Below are 20,710 nucleotides of genomic sequence, written 5' to 3'. Positions count from 1 at the left end.
CCTATAAAGCTTTTTGGCAAGCCTGAAGTTGTTCTATAGGAACAAAATTATATTACCTGTTTAGGGAGTTTAAAGTTCAGCCTAGATAAGGAAGGTTTGTGGTATTATGAGGGAAATTAAAAAGAGGAGCACATAGATTCTTAAAAAGAAAAAATCTCTTGCTATTCATTCTCGCATCCACAGCCTTCTAAAGGAATCAGCCACTGCATCTTCGTCACTTAACTTTTTTAATCTGAACTGACAGATCACTGGAGAATAACTGTAGGGCATAATCCCCACACTGGCAGAGGGGATGTATTAAATCAACCATGAAAATAAGCACTGGCCCATGTGTCTATAGCCTAAAAGAAATTTGAGTGAACATGGTGCTGTGTTTAAACCAGGCAAAGTATCCATTGAATTGCCTTCAATATTTTCTCCTGCAAATGTCCATTTAAAGGGAAAAGCAAATGCTAACACTTTGAAAGCCAGGGTACATTTTACTTTTTGTAATAATTTCAGAGAATTACGTTATTATTTTATAAGCACAGAAATATAAAATGAGCACAATTCTTCCTCTTCCCTCTTATCCATAGCTTCATTTTTAGTGAATATGGCTTCACTTCTACCCTAATAATTTTTAAATTTCCTTGGAAAAACCATGCTCAATAAATGTTAGCTATAATTTTAAACCTTTTAACCTCCAGTTAAAAGGTAGATTGGCCTTCCGAGAAGAGGTCACCAAGAATGTAAATAACTATTTTTCACATTTATGGAGGAAAAATAATGGGATTGAATGTTACATGAGCGCTTCTTTAAAGTGCTTCCCAGCTCTCCCGAATGTACTTGTTGTCACTAAACTCATTAGGTATTAAGAAGGGAAGGTGGCATATTCGGTATCGTACTGTGAATCTCAAACTTCTCAAAACAAAACAAAGAATACCCATGATTATCCATGGAGAATTGGAGAACGAGCAGAGCATAGAGAACTGACATAACAAGAGTCTGATTGTTTTGGCTATATTCTTCACCAAGCTTCTGCCAAACTTTCTAAGAGAAGGAAATCAGTTATTATGGGAAGCTTAGGATTCTTTGATGAATAAATTTGCTCCTGTCTATTGAGCAAATGGATTTCAAATCAAGAATGAATGTTTTTGTGTACAGTCTATGATTCCCTACAGGTTATGGAAAGATCAATCAAGCAAAATAAAAGAACATGTATAATCTATCCACTGGAATTTAGTCAAAATGCACATTCAAATACTAGGAGTTCTCATTTGATATGGTGTCACCACCTGAAGAAGACTTGAAAATCTGATGGAAGTGGTAGGAAGCAGTTATTTAAATCTTTTCTGAAGGAACAATTTATTTTAAAAGTTAGTATTGACAGAACTGCATTTTCTGCCTTTACCCATACACTTACTTGAGGATCAGAACATCCATGCCAGATTTCTCACAGCTAAAAATGTGTAACATTGATGCTTTCCCTGTGCTTGGGGAGAATTCAGCTAGGCCCCAGGTTATCCTAACTAGTCATAGAAAATTCTAGCTCTGGTTTCCCACCTTTGCATCCTTCAAGAACATTTTTGTATTTCTTTCTCTTTTCCTACGAGATTATCTGAAAGGCTTTGCCTTCAAGAAAACTGCATTTTTAAAGAAATTCATATGCATACACCCTCTTAACATCTATTTATAATTTTAATCAAAGATGTTCATTACACTCACTTAAAGGTTCTCAGCAGCATAAATTAACTAGTCTCGCCACACTGAGTAAGCTAGTTTATAGTTTAACCCATGCAATCTTATTAGAGTGTCCATCAGAAAATAAGCGGATAAAGAAAATTATATATATATATAAAATCATGGATAATATTATTCATCCATGAGAAAGAAGGAAATCCTGCTATTTGTGATAACATGGATGGACCCTGAGGTCATTATGCTAAGTAAAATAAATCAGACAGAGAAAGACAAATGCTGTATGATCTCACTTATATGTGGAGTCTCAAAAAAACTCAAACTCATAAAGATAGAGAACAGATTCATGGTTGCCAGAGGGACATGGAGGGGCTGGATGAAATGGGTAAGGGTGGTCAAAATGTACAAACTTCCAGTTATAAGATATATAACTGGGGATATAATGCACAGCATAGTGACTATAGTTAAAAATACTATATTGAATATTTGAAAGTTGCCAAGAGTAAATCTTAAAAATTCTTACCACAAAGAAAAGAAAGTAGCTATGTGTGGTGATAGACATTAACTGAAACTTGTAATAATCATTTGCAACATATACATATATCAAATCATTGTGTTATATACCTAAAACTAACAAAATGTTATGTATCATACCTCAAAAAAGGAATTTCATTAAGCTTATTTTATATTAAAAATAGTTCATTACTTTCTCCAGAGACCCTGATATATAAATATATAAATCATATATTTATAATTATATATGTACATATGCATTGTAGATACATGGATTGTACATATAAATACATTATATATATATATATATACACACATTATGTGTATGTATATAAATACATTGTGTATATGTACATTGTATGTGTACATATGTATACAATTCCTTCATCTTTAAAATGGTCATGTTTGACTACAACAGACAGAGACAACTTCAGGTTACTCCTAAATGGGTCTCTCACAATACAAGTTCACATGCATGCAAAGTTTGGGTTAAAAAAAATCAAAATGATGGGGCTCCAAGATCAAATGAGGCTGGTCAGTGCTGGATGAAAAATGTTAATCAGGTTTCTTTAATAATGAAATTCTAAGTCATTTATATTCTAATTCTCAGTATGGATTTCTAAAAAAAAAGAATACATGTAGTGTCTCCCAATTATTTGACCATGGAACATTTTTCTTTGTGGGATATATCTGTGAACTAGCATCCTATGGAATGATCTTTGGGAACATTTCTTAGACTATAAGGAACAAGTGTTTATTGTGAACTTTTCAAAAGAAGGTTCACATCACAGTTGGTGTCATCAGTGGAGCCCAAGGTGAATTTGCTCCCATCCAGGGTCTAGATCTCAGCCTGAGGAGCTAATTAGTGTCCTGAAATTGATCAGAATATCACAGTGATGACTCACACCCAAAAAGACAGATTTATGAAACCAAAATGTCTGTTTTAATTTACAAAGAGAAGTATAATTGTCAAGGAGACCTAATATGATTGTCCTTTGGCTGACACTTTCTCTGCTTGTAGTAGGACAATTTTGTGAAAATTCTTATCTTGGCAGAAGGTTTCCAGATGAATATCAATACAGAACTAGGAGTGTTAATTATTCAAAGGAAAAATGGCCACATACATCTCCACAATGGGCTGTATCCTCTACCTGGACTAGATAGGCCATAGCCTCAGACCACTATTTAAACTTAGAATTGGCTTCTGTAATGCTTCTTTCTGTGCTTCCAGTAATAACTAATCTCTGTCTGATGGACAGTTACTTTCTAGCAATATGTTAAAATTTTCATCAGTTCAAAGTCTTTAGTGGAACTGAACTCTGAGCACTATGAAAGTAAGAACTGTTTCTGTTTTATTCAATCCTATATCACCAGCATTCTATTCAATGATTAATTGACCAAGTTTTTGAAGTCTGGGGACCATCTGTCTCTTTAATTTGGCTTGGTGATAATATAGATATAGATACAGATGGAGATGGAGATAGAGAGAGATAGATAGAGAGATAGATAGAGATAGAGATAGAGATAGAGATAGAGATAGAGATAGAGATAGAGATAGAGATAGAGATAGAGACAGAGACAGAGACAGAGACAGAGAGAGGAGAGAAGAGAGAGAGAGAGAGAGAGAGAGAGAGAGGTAGATAGATCCTTGTCAATACATAGATAGTCAAAGGGACCTGATATGATTATACTTTGATCAACCCATTATAGACAAGCTCCATGGAAATGTATATCTTGTCCGGGTGTTTCCAAGTACCTTATTGGGCCTTCTACATAGTACAGTAACCTCTGATAGTAATTTTTAAATACTGTACTTTGATTCTTGGGCACTAAAGTCACTTCTCCCTTGCAGAGAACTAGAAGTTACCAGAGTTTATGCCCCATAGTCACCTGGAACCAGTGCCTGACTGGTGTAGGAAGGAAGAGAACGATGAACCCTGAGTCGCAACTCATGCTTCAGAGTCCCCTTGGGTGAGAATGGACTGAGACTTCACCTGAAATTTCAGCCCTGCTTTGCTTCTTGCCCTTCCTATCTTGTTTTCCTTATTCCCTTTCTAGTGTCTTCTGGAGCTCTTCCTTAGTAAACTCAAATCCTTGAACTTAAATCCTTTGCTCAGGGTCTGCATCTGGGAAAATCCAAGTTAGGAAACTGACTTTAGTGTAAGGTTGTTGAGAGAATTGATGAGAAAATGAATGTTATGGGCATAAAACAGTGCCTGGCATATAAAATTTAGCTATTATCATATAAGATGCAGCCCAAATTTTGAAACTTATTAAAAAAAATAGACATTTGTCAATATAATGCATGCATATGGTAGAAAATCATTTCAATATAGAGAGTTTATGAAGAAATGTCCAGGATTCAGCTATACTCTCTACCCCCAGGATTACTTCCCCAAGGCAATCACATTTAACATTTTCTGGTTTCAGGTTTTGTGGCTTTACCTCCATATTTCTCAATACTTTCCATTTACTGCTGTCTTTCAATTTGTTAGCTTTATGCATCATCTGTTCATTTTCTGCTGTGGTGTATGAGGATTTACCTCACAGTATCTCCCTCTTTCTCTTCCTCTCTTCTCCTAATAGAAGTACAATGCTATTTTAGTTAACTTTGTAACTTTAAATGGAATATTTAAATCCCCATTTGGTATGTTGACTGTGGAGGCATCTCTTGATTTCCCACTTAGTTCTCTAGTCCTCACTTCCTCTCCCTTTTTCACCAATTTTTCATTCCTACATTGTCAAGGATGTTAGCCATCGTGTTCTCATTAAATCTTTCCTGGCTTGTTTAGAGGTTATTTCAAAATTGAAAGCCAGTAAGCACTTTTAACCTTAGTATGGCTATTTTATTATTTCCTGCATAGCCAAGAAACATGTTCTGATCAGATGTTCTCAGTCTAGATTTTAGTGCTGCACAAAGAAAATATTCTAATAGATTATTCTTTCATATTCCATCAAGTGCTCAAAATCATGCCACATCTTATTGCACAATTGGGTCATGTTGGTAGCTTCTTTTATTGTTTCTTATAAAACCATGCATTTTTTCTTATATTGTTTATTTTGCCTGAAATATCTTATTGCCTGTCTTTTTTTTTTTTTGTAAGGAGAAATGTATGCCTTCTTTAGGAAGTGGCTACCATCATCTAGTTTCTTATTTTTCTATAGCATTGATTTCAGTCATTTTTTCTTCTTGGAGCTCAACGACTTCTTGTTCTTATTTGGAACAGCTGCTTCATTTCTAGTTTGTGGCTTTTCCAGACAGCTTTTGTTTTTCTTGAAGTTTCTAAGTTCTTTTCTTTTTTTCCATGTTCTCAAATCCTTCCGAAAGTTCAAATATTTTATCACTTCTATAGAATCCCCTTTTTTTTTCGGAACATATTTCATCTAGAGCCTCGTCTTTATGCTGCAGTCTGGACTGCACAGTTGCCACAGTGTCCTTTATATTGCTCTCCTGGGTGACATACACTGCTTCCTGGATACTAAATCTTCCTCTTTCTTGGTTCACCACCTTATTTTGCTAAAGTACCTATTCAGCTACCTAAGAAAAAGTATGTAGAGATAAGATGGCTAAATCTTTGTAAATTCCAAAATGGGCCTTACTGTGCTCTTGCTGTTGATAGATAGTTGAGCCAACAATAGAATTCTTGGCTTAGTTTGGGCCTAGCTGTGGGCCATTCTGCAGGTGGAGATGGTCCCATAGAAAGGTCTCATCAAATGCTCCTGAGAATTCAGGAATGACTTGCCACCTCTGAGTCCTCAGCCTCTCTGACTCATTGCTGGGCAGGTGCAACTCCCCTTTGGGTGGCCCATGTCACTCCTTCTTCGTTTTGCTTTAAGCTGGGCACTTGTCCTTCACTTTTCATCTTCCCTATTTAGTGGGGCAACTGAAAGCTAACATTATGTCTCAGACTTAAAATATCCCAACAAGAGTAATCCCCCAAATGTCAACAAAGGCACTAATAGGTGGTGAATTGCCTGAATATCTGAAAGAAAGTGTGAAAGGATGCTGGAAGATTCCCAAGTGTCTGTTTTCTTTCCAGCCAGTGATCATTTTGTTTCAATTTCTTTTTTTGCTAATGAAAGGACAGATTAATTTTTTGAAAAAAGTTCTCAAAGTTATGGAGATAGATAAGCAAGACGACTCTGGTCGAAGGCCAAGGCTACAAGGAGCCCCAGTGGCAATGGCTCCTGATCCCCTGGAGTGTGTCTTTATTTTTATTTTTATGTTTTTATTTATTATGGTGACATTTGTTAATGAAATCTAATATATTTCAAGTGTACAATTCAACAGTAAGTCATATATATATATTGCATTGTGTGTTCACTGCTCATAGTTAGATTTCTTTCTGTTACCACATATTTGACCCCTTTTACCCCATCTATCTCCCACCTATTTCCCTACCCCTCTGGTAACCACTAGTATACTGTCCATGTCCATGAGCCTCTGTTGTTTTTATCATGTTTGTCTGTTGCTTTTAGATTTATATCCCCCATATAACTGATATCATGTGATTTTCAACTTTTTCTGTCTGGCTTATTTTGCTTAACATGATTATGTCAAGGTCCATCCATGTTGTTGCAAATGGCAGTATTTCATCTTTTCTTATGGCTGAATAATATTCCATTGTATATATGTACCACAGCCTCTTTATCCAATCATCTATTGTAGCACACTTCAGTTGCTTCCATGTCCTGGTCACCATGAATAATGCTGCTATGAACATCAGTGTGCATATATGTTTTTGGATATGGGTTTTGAAGTCTTTGGGGTAGATACCGAGTAGAGAGATTGCTGGATCATATGGTAGATCAATTCTTAGTTTTTGAGAAACCTCCATACTGTTTTCCATAATGACTGTACCAATTTGCATTCCTATCAGAAGTGTATGAGGGTTCCTTTTTCTCCACATCATCTCCAATACTTGTTATTACTTGTCCTGTTAATAATAGCAATTCTAACAGGCGTGAAATGGCATCTCATTGTGGTTTTGATTTGCATTTCCCTAATAGCTAGTGATGTTGAGCATCATTTCATATGTTTGTTGGCCACTTGTATGTCTTCTTGGGAGAAGTGTCTGTTCAGGTCCTCTGCTCATTTTTTAATTAGATTGTTTATTTTTTGTTGTTAATGAGTTGCATATGTTCTTTGTGTATTTTGGATATTAGGCCCTCATCAGAAGTGTTGCTTGCAAATATATTTTCCCATTCAGATGGTTGTCTCTTTGCTTTGTTGATGGTTTCTTTCTTTAGAATGCAGATTTTATTCTACTCTCTAAAATTCTCTAACAATCTCCTCAGGTGAGTCTAGTCCACAATTTGAAGTAGGCGGCTAGATTTGGTGAAAATGACTAATCTAAAAAAGAAGCTTGGGTAGTTTAGGCAATATGTGGAAATTTGTAGAGATCTTTTAATTGAAAAAAATTTCTTTGTTTTCCCTTGATAGCTCAAGAGATATTTATATCTCTGCCTTAAGTGCAAATGACAGATTGAAGATGTGTATGGCAATATTTCTGGAGCTGATAAAACTGACCACATATGTGATGGTTATATATCATAATCTTTGAGGCAGAGCTGATTTTGCTTGTTTTTGACATTGTTGCCAAAAATAAGGCAAATTTCCCAGAAAGCTTTCTTTCACCTTCTATGCTTTTTTAAAATCTCAAGTCCCAGAACCACCATTTTCCATCTACTCTGCAAAGCTTCTGACCACCAGTGCAGGCCAGGGGTGCCCTTAGCGAGGGCATCAGTAATTCAGAGTTTCTGACCTGTGTCCTTGCTTCAGCTACCTTAGATGCTATTCCTTGGGTGCGGGGTACACACGTGTCCAATTTTGATCATTCAAATTCCTTTGACTGGGTTGTTCCAGATTCCATTTTTAGTTCTAGAGATTTTAATGGGCAATGATAGTGAACAATAAATACAGAGTTAGGGAGGCAAAGGCTATACAAGGGAGCATAGCTTTTATTTTTGGTGGCCCATGAGCCCAGTGATTTGTAAGAGAGGGGTTGATCTGGGAGTCACTGTCCCTCATTAAAGACGAATCCATCTAGACAACTTGTAGCTACCACCCAACTCTAGAGGCAACATGTCACTGTGGACAACATAAACTGATGCCTTAGTCAGTTACTTTCCTTAAAATGTCACCAAGCTTGAGCACAGTGCTGCTGCTGCTCTATGTAAAAGTGTAAAGGAAACATTCTCTTACCATCCAGGCAAACTTGTGACATGAATAAAGTGTATTGTGACCCTTCCTCACCTCCCCTCCACTCATACCTCTTACCTCCCTTCCTGTGACCCCATGTCTCTCTTCTTTATAACTCATGATTAACACTAAATTAGCATATTTATCCTCAAAATGCACATTTACATTTCATACCAACAGGCTTTAAAAATGCTTTTGCCTACAGCAGGAGAGAGGTACAACTGTACACACTTCCCCAAGAGCTGAACAATTCATCACTGAACAGACACCTTCAAACTGGCCTCTGTAGCCAGGTATCTGTGCCGCCTCAAGAGCACGGCTGTGAAGGGCATCCCTGTATGAGTGAATAGTTATCTTTGTTCCAATTCTCGGGAGTAATCTGTACAAGTAATTCTATTGTGTGAAGAGGCTTTGGGAGGTGGCAGATCTAAGATTGAGTTTTATGTAGCACTCGCTAGCTAGGTAAACTTGGAAAGGTCACTTGACCTTTCTGAGCCCAAGATGGCCATGATATCATCTATCCACATGCTTATTTTGAAAAGCTAATTCATTCATATTAAATAAAAGTACTTTCCAAACTATGAAGCACTGTCTTATTTTGAACCAAATTGCCAGCGCTACTCTCTGCCTGCTCACACAGTGTTCAGTTTCCAAGTTTTCTTCAGCAGTTCTAGAAGTAAGAGCTGGTGTCTTGCGTGTGCTCGGGCATGAGTCCCTGGTCCTCTGATAGTAATCCTTTTGCTCTGCTCTGCCAGACCTGTGCCTCTTCAGTGGACACAGTGTTTTCCACCCTATGCCACTTGGCATACAGCAGCCCTGCCCCTGTGTCTCCCTCTGCTTCACCAGGCACAGTCCTTGCTAGGCTGCCCTTAATCTTCTGGACTACACAGCCATGCAGAGCAGAAGATTACTCTCTTCCTTTGTGGTATCCCTAGGCAATGCGGCTTAGTCTCCAGTGTGTTAATATACAGGAACAGCCGTTATTATTATTATTATTACTATTATTATTGTTGTTTTTATTGTTATTATTATAGCAAAATAAACATAGCACAAAATTTGCCACTTTAACCATCTTAAAATGTATAATTCGGTGGCCTTAAGTACATTCACAATGTTGTACAACTATCACCACTATCTAGTTCTCGAACTTTTTCATCACCCCAACCGGAAACCTCTGTTAGCAGTTACTCCCCATTTTTCCCTCTCCCCAGCCACTGATCTGTTTTCTATTTCTATGGATTGCCTATTCTGCATATTTCGCATAAATAGAATTATATAATATGTAGCCTTTGTCATCTGGCTTCCTAAACTTAGCATCATTATTTCAAGGTTGCCTTTTTTGTCTTGGTGCTCTTTCCCTTGGACCAGGTTTGCACCAGCAGACTGAGCTAAGGGTGGGTTTGAATAGCCATTACCATTATGCTCTGTTCAGGACCCCTGCTAACTTTCTGTGATAAGCCCCCATCTGCTTTTTCTCCTTAACATGGGTTCTCCTCCCTCTGTAAATACATTGCTATGAAGCTACTCAGACATGCCCAGTGGTGTGTAGTAATAGCTGTGAATAATAGCTCGTACTCCCTCCCAGCAGACTCTCAAACCCACACCACCAGTTTGCCAGCCATGCCCACATATGCCTGAACCTGAAAAGTCCAAGAAAATGCTGATATTGAGATCTCAACCAGAGTGATGATAATAGTGTGATGTTATATTTTGTGTTAAAAGTGAGAGTGTTACTAAGAATCACACTTCCTTTAGCATTTGAGCACCATTTTGCTTTCCATGTGCTAAGGTGTTTTAGAAACCTTGCTAAGTATAAGACATATTTGTGTTTCCCCAGAATCTTTTACAAGCTTGCTCTTCATACACAGGTATATGTTATGCTTTTACTTTCCATTTTCCTGCCTTGGAAATAGTCTTATGTAAATTCCATCCAATATAATTCTGATATCTCTGGTGGTGTGGCTCTACTTACGTGTGCGGTTTCATGAGAAAATCTTTAACAAAGATTCAAAATAAGAATTTTTTTCTATTTACAGTTGATATAAAGAACCTGAACAAATGGAGAAGTGCAGGATTCTTGGCTACTCCTTTGTCATATTAAATTATTTATTTAGGAAGTCTCAAGTCACTGGTTTTGCCATAGAGCGCTCTTTTCTCTTAGAAATTCAGAGTTTCATGGAATTTTGTTCTCTTTCCTTTTGAAAATTGGAAGTTTAAAAAATTTAAATGCCCTAATGTAAATTTCTATGCATCTCTTTTTCTTTCATAGCCACTGTTATTGTAGTTAAATTTTACATTTAACACTTGAGCTATATAGTGTAGTAACCAGACATAGAGGAAACAATCATAAAAGGATATAAATTCCAGAAAAAAAAGTAAAATTTTTACTCTTTCATGAATAGGGTCAGAGTTTTATACTCCCCCATTATGATTTTATCTGCAAACATTCCCTATAGTTCCAATGCATCCTTGAACCTTCCTAACTTGTGTCCATATCTCAATATGCTTATACAATGAGCCATTTAGAGGTTCCATATTTTAGCATTTTTTTTAACTTTTGTTTCAATTTTGTGTGTGTGTGTGTGTGTGTGTGTGTGTTTGGTATTTTTTAGATAAGAGTTACATTTTTGCACAACCACCTCACGCTTTTCTTTGCACCCAGAACATACCCAAACATATTTTATATTCTATAATTTTTGGCTTGCAGATGCCAAATTAGTTTATGTAACTCAGAGGTTTAGTTTAGGTTAATGCAAGCTGCAGGTCATGGGAAAGAAATAGCCAAGCCATGTGAACTCACCTACATAAAAGAACAAAAACACATTTGGGATCATGTCTCATTAGTAGGTTAGGGTCCGCTGCACCTACCCATCTGCCAATATCTATCTGCCAATATTCCCCAGTCTTTCCTGTTTTTAAATGCTGATTTAGATAAATGTTTTTATAACCAAAATGAAACAGGATGGCATATAAGTCAACCAAGAAAATAAGCACTGACATATGTGACCCTATCTAAAAGAAATCAGGACAGGCATGATTTAAATCAGGCAGGAGGCCAGGTGCAATCAGTTTCCCTAAGTCTGTAAGTCCACCCAAAGGAGAGATCCAGCCCCACCCCCAAGATTTCAGAAAATCTTTAGATGTCAGAATTGAGCTGGGCTCCCAGATCTTCAATAAGATGTGATTTTGTACAATAGGAGCTGGAATGAAGGGGGAGAATGCCAAAACCAGACCATGCTCTTACAATTCTAATAAATGGAATGACTGAGTACTTTTATTATATAGAATTATTATTTTTTTTTTTTAGAGCAGCTTTAGGTTTACAGCAAAATTCAGCAGAAAGTTCAGAGAGTTCCCATGACTGGGTGTTTTCCAGCCCTCTCTATGCACACCATCACTATCTCTAGAACCCCAGAGCACTCAGGATTTACATGAGGGCAGGACACACACCAGACTGTGCTTGAGAAGACCTAGAGTAATTCATTGACCCAGTGAGGACTTGCCATCCCAGCTGGTCCAGCATGGAAGCCCTTCATTGTACCTAAGAGCACAGAATAGGTATTTGGTGTCCCTGGGAACTATCAAGCTATCATTTCACCACCAAAGCCATGCCTCGCTTTAAGCACACCTGATACCATCTTCGAAATCTGACTTATACCAGCAGTTAATTTCGAGTGATCCATCTTCCCACCACTTTCACAAGATAGGTTTCTTACCTTCTGTAAGGTCTAAAGTCATTCAAAACTCCCCAAAGCCTCTCTTCCAGGAAGTTCATTCTCCACATTGTCCTTCAAAAATATAACCTGAGCCATACTGACTTCTGGGTATTTCTCTAGCCCAGAATATCCTCCCTTCCTTCCTTTTGAGGTATGAACCTCACTCTCTTGAACCCTCTGCTCTCATTCCGCATCCTCCATGAATGTCACCTTGGCCTCTCTAGGCCACAATAATCTTTCTGGCCTTTTTGGTCCCTTTTCACACTGTTGATCATTTAGTCAATTAACCAATATGTATCAAGCATCTATCATTAGTAGGATTCTGTAAATCATCCCCAAACTTGATCATTTCTTATGAGTTAATCTTATCTCCACAAATAGACTATAAGCTCCTTGAAGCAGGACTATGTCTCCTTTTTAAACAGTACATATTTATTACAAAATATAAATTACAAAATAATTCTTAACTTTACAAAAATAGTCTCTGATTGATTTCCTTACAGAGAAAGTTCTCTAACTGTTCTTGATCTATGAGTCAGCATACACACATTTCTCAAGAACATATGTGTTGCATGAAGGTATATGGTATGTCACTTATAGAACCATGAAATTTTTTTAAGGAGCACTTTTTAAAAATAGGGACTAGTTTAATGTTGCAAACAGGAGTTGGGTTTTACCTTTGGAAATCTTGACAAATTCTAGGTAGGGGAAGAGTAGGAAAACATTGTAGCACAGGCCCAGGGGTTTAACATTGATCCTTATATTTATTTGCAGGCTTGTTGGAAAGCTTTTAGACTGAGATTCAGGCAAAGAAGAAAGTAAACTTGTAGCAGTAATTTTCTCTAGATCATGCCTCGGCCAAACTAACTGTCTTACTGCTAAAGAAATTGTTCAGTACTAGAACAATTTAGTGTGCTCAGTGTTAAGACAGTTTGTCCCATCAACTCTTATTTTGCACATAATAAGAAAATTTTTAAAGATGATTTCATCCTCTCGGTTCCTTAGGTATCCTTGAGGTGCTAATGTGTCTAGTCACCACAGTGTACGGTTTACAGTCACCTAGTATAATCTTTCCAGTTTGAGTGTCTCTGCCTCTGATCAGCAGGTAAAAAATTTCAGACTCAGACTTTTGACCTTGCAAAACTGAGAAGCATGTATTATCTTTAAATTACAAAAAAATTAGAAACTTGAAACTAACATGTCTAAGCAAATTGGCAGAAGTCTGAAGTAGCAAGTGAAAATGACACAATTAATGGTATTGATGATGAAAAGAAGATTACAAACTATCTAGTTTTCTATTCTCAACTCCAGTCGAGCATTTACCAAAAGAATTAAACTGGTTGAACTTTAAAAATCTAAATCAAATCAAATATAAGTATTTCCCAATCAGTGTGAAAAGGAAGAGAGAGAGAAAGTACTTAAACATGACCTCCGTTTCTAATGCACCCCTTTGGCTGGGACTGCTCAGTACCTTTCAAAGTAATGCATTGATGTGTTACATTCTTGTCCTCCTTAAATTTTAAAATTTTCCCAAGAAGTGACTCTTTTTCTCCCAGTGTCTCACAACCCTCTTAAGTACCAAAGAGATTCAGGGTGAGAGGGTAAACGTTTTCTAAAGGACAGCCTTCTCAGCTCACAAAGGACAAGCTGCCGAAAACACAGCAAGATGTTTGTTTCACCTCCATGTTCCCTTTCTTTCCTGTAGCTACCTCATCCCTGAACTCCCAACTACAGCAGCTCCAGCAGCTCCAGCAGCTTCAGCAGCAGCAGCCGCCACCTCCTCCTCCACCGCCAAGCAGCCAGCATGCGCAGCCAGCCCCGCAGGTGCCCCTGCAGTCCCAGCAGCAGCAGCCCCATCCTGCCGTGCCCCAGCAGCCACCACCCACCTCCCAGCAGCTGCCAGCTCCACCATCGCAGACACAGCAGCCTCAATCCCATCCCTACCCTCACAACCAGAACCAGCCATCTCCAACTCAGCAGAGTTCAAGTCCCCCTCAAAAACCCAGTCAATCTCCAGGACGTGGCCTTTCATCGCCGCTCACACCACCCAACCCTCTGCAGGTATGCTCCCCACCCTGGCCCATGAGCACAGAGGAACTTCCATAGGGTTGTGCCATCCCCAAAGGCAGAGGGCCATCAAAACTTAGCATCCAGTTCTGTGCATCTAATTCAAATTGATATCTTAGACATAAGAAAAAGGAAGCAAATAGCAGGCAACTGGGGATGCATGTGAACGAAACAAATAGAAGCCCATTGATGTTGCCCTCCAAAGAATAAATGTTATCTGTTTCCTCTTGTGAGAGGCCAGCACTGTAAGTGCACTTGTAGCCTGTAATAATTCCATTTTATGATACTTTTTGAAGGCAGCAAAGATAGCATCCAATTAAAATTATTACTAGCACAGTTTTGTAGCCCCATGGAGAACTGCATCTCCTGTACATGAGGCATAGTGGTTATTTCTCTATATTATGAATACAACAGTGTCTTACCTTAAGTACTTTGTGCTCTTTTGTTTCTATTTTTCTAAAGACTCTCTGGGGTTAGTAGGGTAAAGAAATTTAGCCCCAGTCTTATGTCCCAGATTCCAACCATCACTCCATGGACTAACGAGTAATCTAAATTCATGCTGAGAGCCTCAACAAATATGCATTATAAAGATTATTAAAAAATTAGAAATAATAATAAAGCTTCTGGATACTTACTTTATTACTATGAGGCTGAGGGTATCCAAAATGGATATTTCGGGCTAAGTGTGAGAGTTCATCTTTAATCTACTATCATTGAGGAGCAATGGTTAGAAGCATTCAGGAATATGTAACTTGATAGTTCAAGAAACCATTCTTTACTTAGAGGTCTTTAAAATAAATTAGCTTCAAAACATAATGACTGTGATGTCAACATATTAGATCCAGAAATTAATAGCTCAGTTTTAAACTTAGATAATGTTTTCCCCAGTGATATTTCAGATAATTTAGTACATTTGTGGTGCAGCAATAAAGTCCAACAGATTAAGCAGCATACACACTCACTTCGAATGCCAGCTTTCCTCTCTTCTTGATGGTGGGGCATGCAACCCTTCTCTACCTTAGGATAACAATAGCTATCAAATCCTTAGGTCCAAAATAGCAAAGTATACAAAGTCACAATAAATTGGTACACAGACAGAAAAGCAAGTAGATTAGAGACTTAGTATTTTAGAACTGACTTTGTTTGCTGTCCCATAACTTTTTCTCTATGAACTTAGATTCTCAGTGTTGGCCTAAAGTTTTCCTCGAAATGAAAACATTTGAGTGAGATGAATAATTGTGTTTTCTCTGGCACTTGGGTCATGTGATGGCTATTTTCAATTTGAACATTTTCCTTAGTTGGGTCTGAAGATATATTTTTTTAAAATCTCACAAGTATGAGATGACATAATTCTTTTGACATAGAACTGAAATGAACACATGCTTGAAAGGTCTTCGTTGTACACTTGACATCTACAGAGAAAGTAAATATAATCAAATTTACAAGATGCATGATTATAGCAATCCTAGTGTTTTCAACATTTGGAATTTAGCTCTATTATCCCAAAGAATGACTTTAATGCTTTTTAAGAGCAGTAAAATTCAATGTGCCTGTACACTATATGATTAAATACTTCTTCTTTCCAAGCCATCAAAATAGTGAAATCACCAAAGAAAAACTCATCCTACTCTAAGGAATAAGATATCATAACTCTGTCTCCAGTTGTTGAATATAGTCCAGTAGTCCTCACAGTCGAGTGAAAGATTTAAGCTCTGTGGACATCACCCTTCTCTGAACACTGTCAACATCTTATAAATCTCTATCGGCCAGTGAAAGCCAAGTGTAGACAACCCATTTGAATGGCTGTTGACAGGACTTTAGATGAGGTGACCACTGAGCCTTATGGAAATAAATTCTATTAGGAGAATTTCCAAAAGTTTACTTCATGGTTTCCCATGGAAATCCAGGGGCTATTTTGTTTTGTTTTGTTTTGTTTGTTTTGTTTTGTTTTGTTTTTGCAGCAATGAGGACTCAGAGCCACAAGTCTTTCTTTAAATCCCTGAAAAAATATTCTAATTTTTTACTGTTGGAGTTTTAATTTATAAACTTAATAAATACACCACTAGCAAGATAATACTCTAGCTTCTGTGGATCTAGTGGATGACTACCAAAGAAGCGATTTGGTAAAACTTCTAAAAATATTACCAAGTGGAAAAAGAACTAATTTTGAATAGATCAATATCAGTAAGAATAAAAGGATTTCTTTCCTTTTACTACAGGCACGTGTAAAGGAAATAAAGAATTACATGGTTTTGAAATATGTTTTTCCTACACTAGCTGAAGGGCCTTTGAGTTTGTGAACATGGAATGTTTGAACTTTTTTTTAATTTTATTGTTAGCTTCAAGTATACAGTACATTGGTTAGACATTTATATGGTTTACAAAACAATCCCCTAATTGCTCTTTCTCTCCTCTGGCTCTCCACCTAGCCATATACTAATGCTAACTGCATTCCCTATGCTATGCTCTCCATCCCCATCTATCAGCTACTAATTTGTACTTCTTTAACCCTTCACCTCTTCTCCCAATCCCCCAACGCCCCTCCCGTCTGGCCATTACCAGATTGTCCTCTATATTTGTGAGTCTATTTTTGATTAGTTTGTTCTTTTTTGTTCCTTAGATTCTGCATATAAGTGAAATCATATGGTATTTATCTTTCTCTGACTTATTTCCTTCAGTATAATAACCTCTAGGTCTATCCATGTCATTGCAAATGGTAAGATTTCATTTTTTTATGGCTGAATAATATTCCATTGTGAATATGAACCATAACTTCTTTGGGGATGTTCAAATTTTTTTAAAAGAAAGTTAAAAGGAACTGCAAAGATATTTAACTCTCCAAGGTAATATTTTTTATGAACTAGAATAAAGTGTTTTTGTTTAAAGATTATTAAGGGAATAAGGTCAACTAAATTAATATATGACAGTTTAAATTCAATTTAAAAGATTTTATTTGCATGTGGGCTTAATCTTTTTCATTATTCAAAATCTGACAGCTATTAGTTTAGAACTATGCAACTTAGATTGTCAAGGTAAGCCAGAATTTTTGTTAAAAAAAACTTTGAAAGATAATTATTTCTGAAAGCATACAGATGTTGTCATGTCTTCAGAAAAATAATAAATGAAAGCAGCTTGTGTAGTTGTATTTAGGTGAGGTCATCTTTCGAAATAAAAAAATTAATAATGCTAGCAGGTAGTAATACTCTAGACTAAAATTCTTCAAATAGTTCTTGTCAGGTTTTCTATAATATTTAATATAATTTTTTTTACTCTTTAATTCGATTCCATGAAACAAACTGCATCTACAAAACCAGATTGTTGTTTCATGACAGTTGTGAGTCTAAAGTATTACACTTCAGAGAAGGCCAGATAAGGGAATAACTTCATTCACTGATTTTGATTTCTCAGGGTAATAGGAGGGCTGGTGGTCCAGAGTGGAGACCAGAAGATGATATGTCTTTAGATTCCCCATTGAAACTCAAGACCCACCCATTCATGTTTGGAGAGAAGTTCCAAACACGGATCATAAACACAAAGATCTGCAGGGGCCAGGCAGTCAGTATAAGTAAGTAAAGCAGATTTGGGTATAAAACTCAAAGTCAAATTTTGATAACAGTGTGTGAAACAAACAAAATGCCTTTGTGAGCTGAATTTAACCTTTGGCTTCCAGGATATTCACAAATCCATACTCTATTTTTGCTGTAGTCCACTGACTACAGGCTGTGCTGGGATCTAAAACTAAAAATATAGTGTGGTGGGTAGGAGCAGACCAGAAATATAAATGGAAGCAACTAACTTTTGTGGGGAAAGATATGGCCTAATCAATCCTGAGTAGAAAAAAGAAAGTGCAATTTTAATTTCAAAATATAATCTTAATCTGGATAACAACTCCATTAGCATAACAGTGGTGACATAAATACTTCCTTTCTATAACCCTTGAGAAATTCTTTAGGAGTTTTCATTTGCACTAGAAAAATTCCAAACATGTGTAAAAGCCCTTACGTGTTCATGTTTCTTCATGAGTGATCTGAAGCTGAGCTGGGCATAGTTGGTGCCTCATCATGGTGCCGTGGGAAGGGAGAACTTGAGGCCTCATTCTAGTTCTGATCCTGCTTCCAAGTGGCTCCCAAGTTTGAACAAGTTGCATTGATTCATTGGATTTTGTTTTCTTCATCTGTTAAATGTGTGGGCTATCTGATTCTTAAAATCCCTTTCAGGCCTATGAGTCTATAATCTGAATGTTAGCAGGCCTCTAGAATTTTATTGTCTACTGAAAACCTGATGGTCTTGAACATTTTGTGAATCTTCTTCAAGGTCAGGTTAATTTCTTCCCACTCAGCTGGGTGGCAGAGTAGAAAGAGAGTGAGGACAAACATAAGTGGGATAATGATAGCAGAAGCAGATTTTATCTTAACCACAGAGTCCAAATTAAAGTCAAGTTTTTATCCTCAGAAAGTCACCGCAGTAAGCTCTGGTCCCCGATTGTTTTTCCACACCTATGTATTAGAGAAGCTTAAGAAACCAAATGCTACATTTAACCTTGGCCTTCTGCATACTGTCTTACATGGCAGGAAGCAGGATAATCTTTTTCTTTTCTTGTTGTATTGCACATTTTAATAAATAACAGAGGGAGAGATGGCTCAGTGGAAGCAATTAGGGGAGAGGAAGCTATCTGTGTTTGTATGAGGAATTAGGGGCATGGTTACCTCTTCAGAGGTGAAGTTGCTCAAGAGATAGCATAAAATTGTTCCTGACCATGTGCATTTGCTAATGTAAAGGTCTTGTTACCACTTAGGCATCCAAGGGTAAAACTGTATCCAGATTTCTACCTCTGCTATGCAGTAGGCACAGCCACCTGATCTCATTTGGGACATTTTCCCACTGGCAAACTTTCAGTACTAAGTTCCAAAGTAGATGAGTGATGGAGAGGGTGGTAAGTGATCACTTTTTAAAACAAAGAGACCAAACCCTTGAGGAGTAGTTAGACCTAGACCTACACGACTTTCACCCTTTTTAAAGTAAATGGTGTCTAGTCACGGTTTCTTCTTATAGAAAAAGGCCCAGTGTCCTGAGCCAACCCCTTCTCTTCCCAATAGTTTGCCTTAATCAATTGAACAGATATTAGTCAAAAGTTTGCAGCTCAAAATTTTTTCATATGTAAAGGAAAAGAGTAAAATTAAATACTTTCTAGCATGTCTTCCATTCTCTTTAGAGTTTTATGTTACAAACCCTTAAAACTGTGTTGGGTGACCTACACAGGTTTAGGGGGACCATCTTTTTCCTCTACTCATCCTCTGTTCTCAGACGGGGGCCCTGTAAATTAGACTAACAAAAGACATATTCACCACAGGAAAATAAACAGAAGTTATTTAACACATGCATACACATGGGATGAGTAACTCAAAGCGGGCAGTTAGAACTTCGGCTTATGTAGCAGCTTGATAAAAGGACAATACATTTTTAGAGAAATGATAAGACAAAGGAAAAGGACTATGATATTCTAGGGGTGGCAAATTGTGGGAAGTCAAATATATGGGAAAATTTATAGTAGATAAGAGCTTGTTTTAGCAAGATTTGTTTATAGATTCCTCTAGTGCCATCTCTGGGCTGATAAAGACCTAGAGTTGTCTCCAGTAATTAATTTCTGTCTTTCCTGGTAGGGAAGGGAGATGGGATACCTGTGCAAACTAGTGTTCTGCTTTTATGTAAATGGGATGGCAGAGAGCTTTTCTTGTATCTGCTCCTCTTCAATTGCCTTCAGCTCAAAAAGTTCTCATGCCAAAGTGGTACATTTGGGGGTAGCATATTCTGCTTCCTTTTGCAGGCATATTTGTATAACTCCTTTGTGGTCATTGTAAATTCCAATAGAACTCAGACATCTTCACACCTACACAAGGCTGAAACACTGTGTAGAATTCTCCCAGCCTGGACCAAGACTAAGGTGAGGCAAGTGAGGCACTCATCTTAGATACAAAATTCAAAGTGTACCCAGAAATGAAGTAATCATGATAGATAATATTTTTATGCAATATTTTTAAAAATAAAAAAGAATGCCAAAATCCATGATGAACTAAATGTCAAAATTTTAAATATAGGATTAATAACAATATTGAGCCACATAGGAGTCTGAGGCAAAAGAATCAGTAATACTGATTTCGTTGATCATAAATTTCTTGTATTCATTTTGATTTTTAAAAATATTATATTAGATGTTATGTATCTTGATTACTGTGTTTTGGGGCATACTCAAATTTTGTGCCCCAGATGAATACCTCACTCACCTTACCCTACTCCACTTTGGCTACCAACTGTGTAAATGATTTAGTTAGCAAATATTCTCCAAAGTTACTGGCATTCTGTCCACTGTGAACTTCAGCTAGATCTTAGATTCCACTTTTTAGTTGAACTTGAAAATGGCACCAAATTTTGAGTAGTAGAAAAACAAGTGCATGTTGGGCAATGGATGGGGCAAAGAGGTGGGGTGGAAATCCATCCTCCTTAACTGTATATTGCACAGATCTAATGAACCAACCAT

At 37.2% G+C, this 20,710-nt stretch overlaps 1 protein-coding gene across 1 annotated transcript in view; it reads left to right on the top strand.

Annotated features, from left to right (window-relative positions):
• POU6F2 (POU class 6 homeobox 2) overlaps positions 1-20,710 on the top strand; it is a 457,914-nt gene that overhangs the window by 329,440 nt on the left and 107,764 nt on the right. The window contains exon 5 of the mRNA XM_039849138.1: positions 13,814-14,169. Coding sequence (XP_039705072.1) covers positions 13,814-14,169 — 356 coding nt within the window. The remainder of the gene's footprint in view (positions 1-13,813; positions 14,170-20,710) is intronic.

Source organism: Pteropus medius, unplaced genomic scaffold, assembly GCF_902729225.1.
Source record: "Pteropus medius unplaced genomic scaffold, Ma_sr-lr_union100, whole genome shotgun sequence".
NCBI classification, from domain to species: Eukaryota; Metazoa; Chordata; class Mammalia; order Chiroptera; family Pteropodidae; genus Pteropus; species Pteropus medius.
The sequence above is the reverse complement of the archived record's forward strand: the minus strand, read 5'-3'. Positions and strand labels throughout refer to the sequence as shown.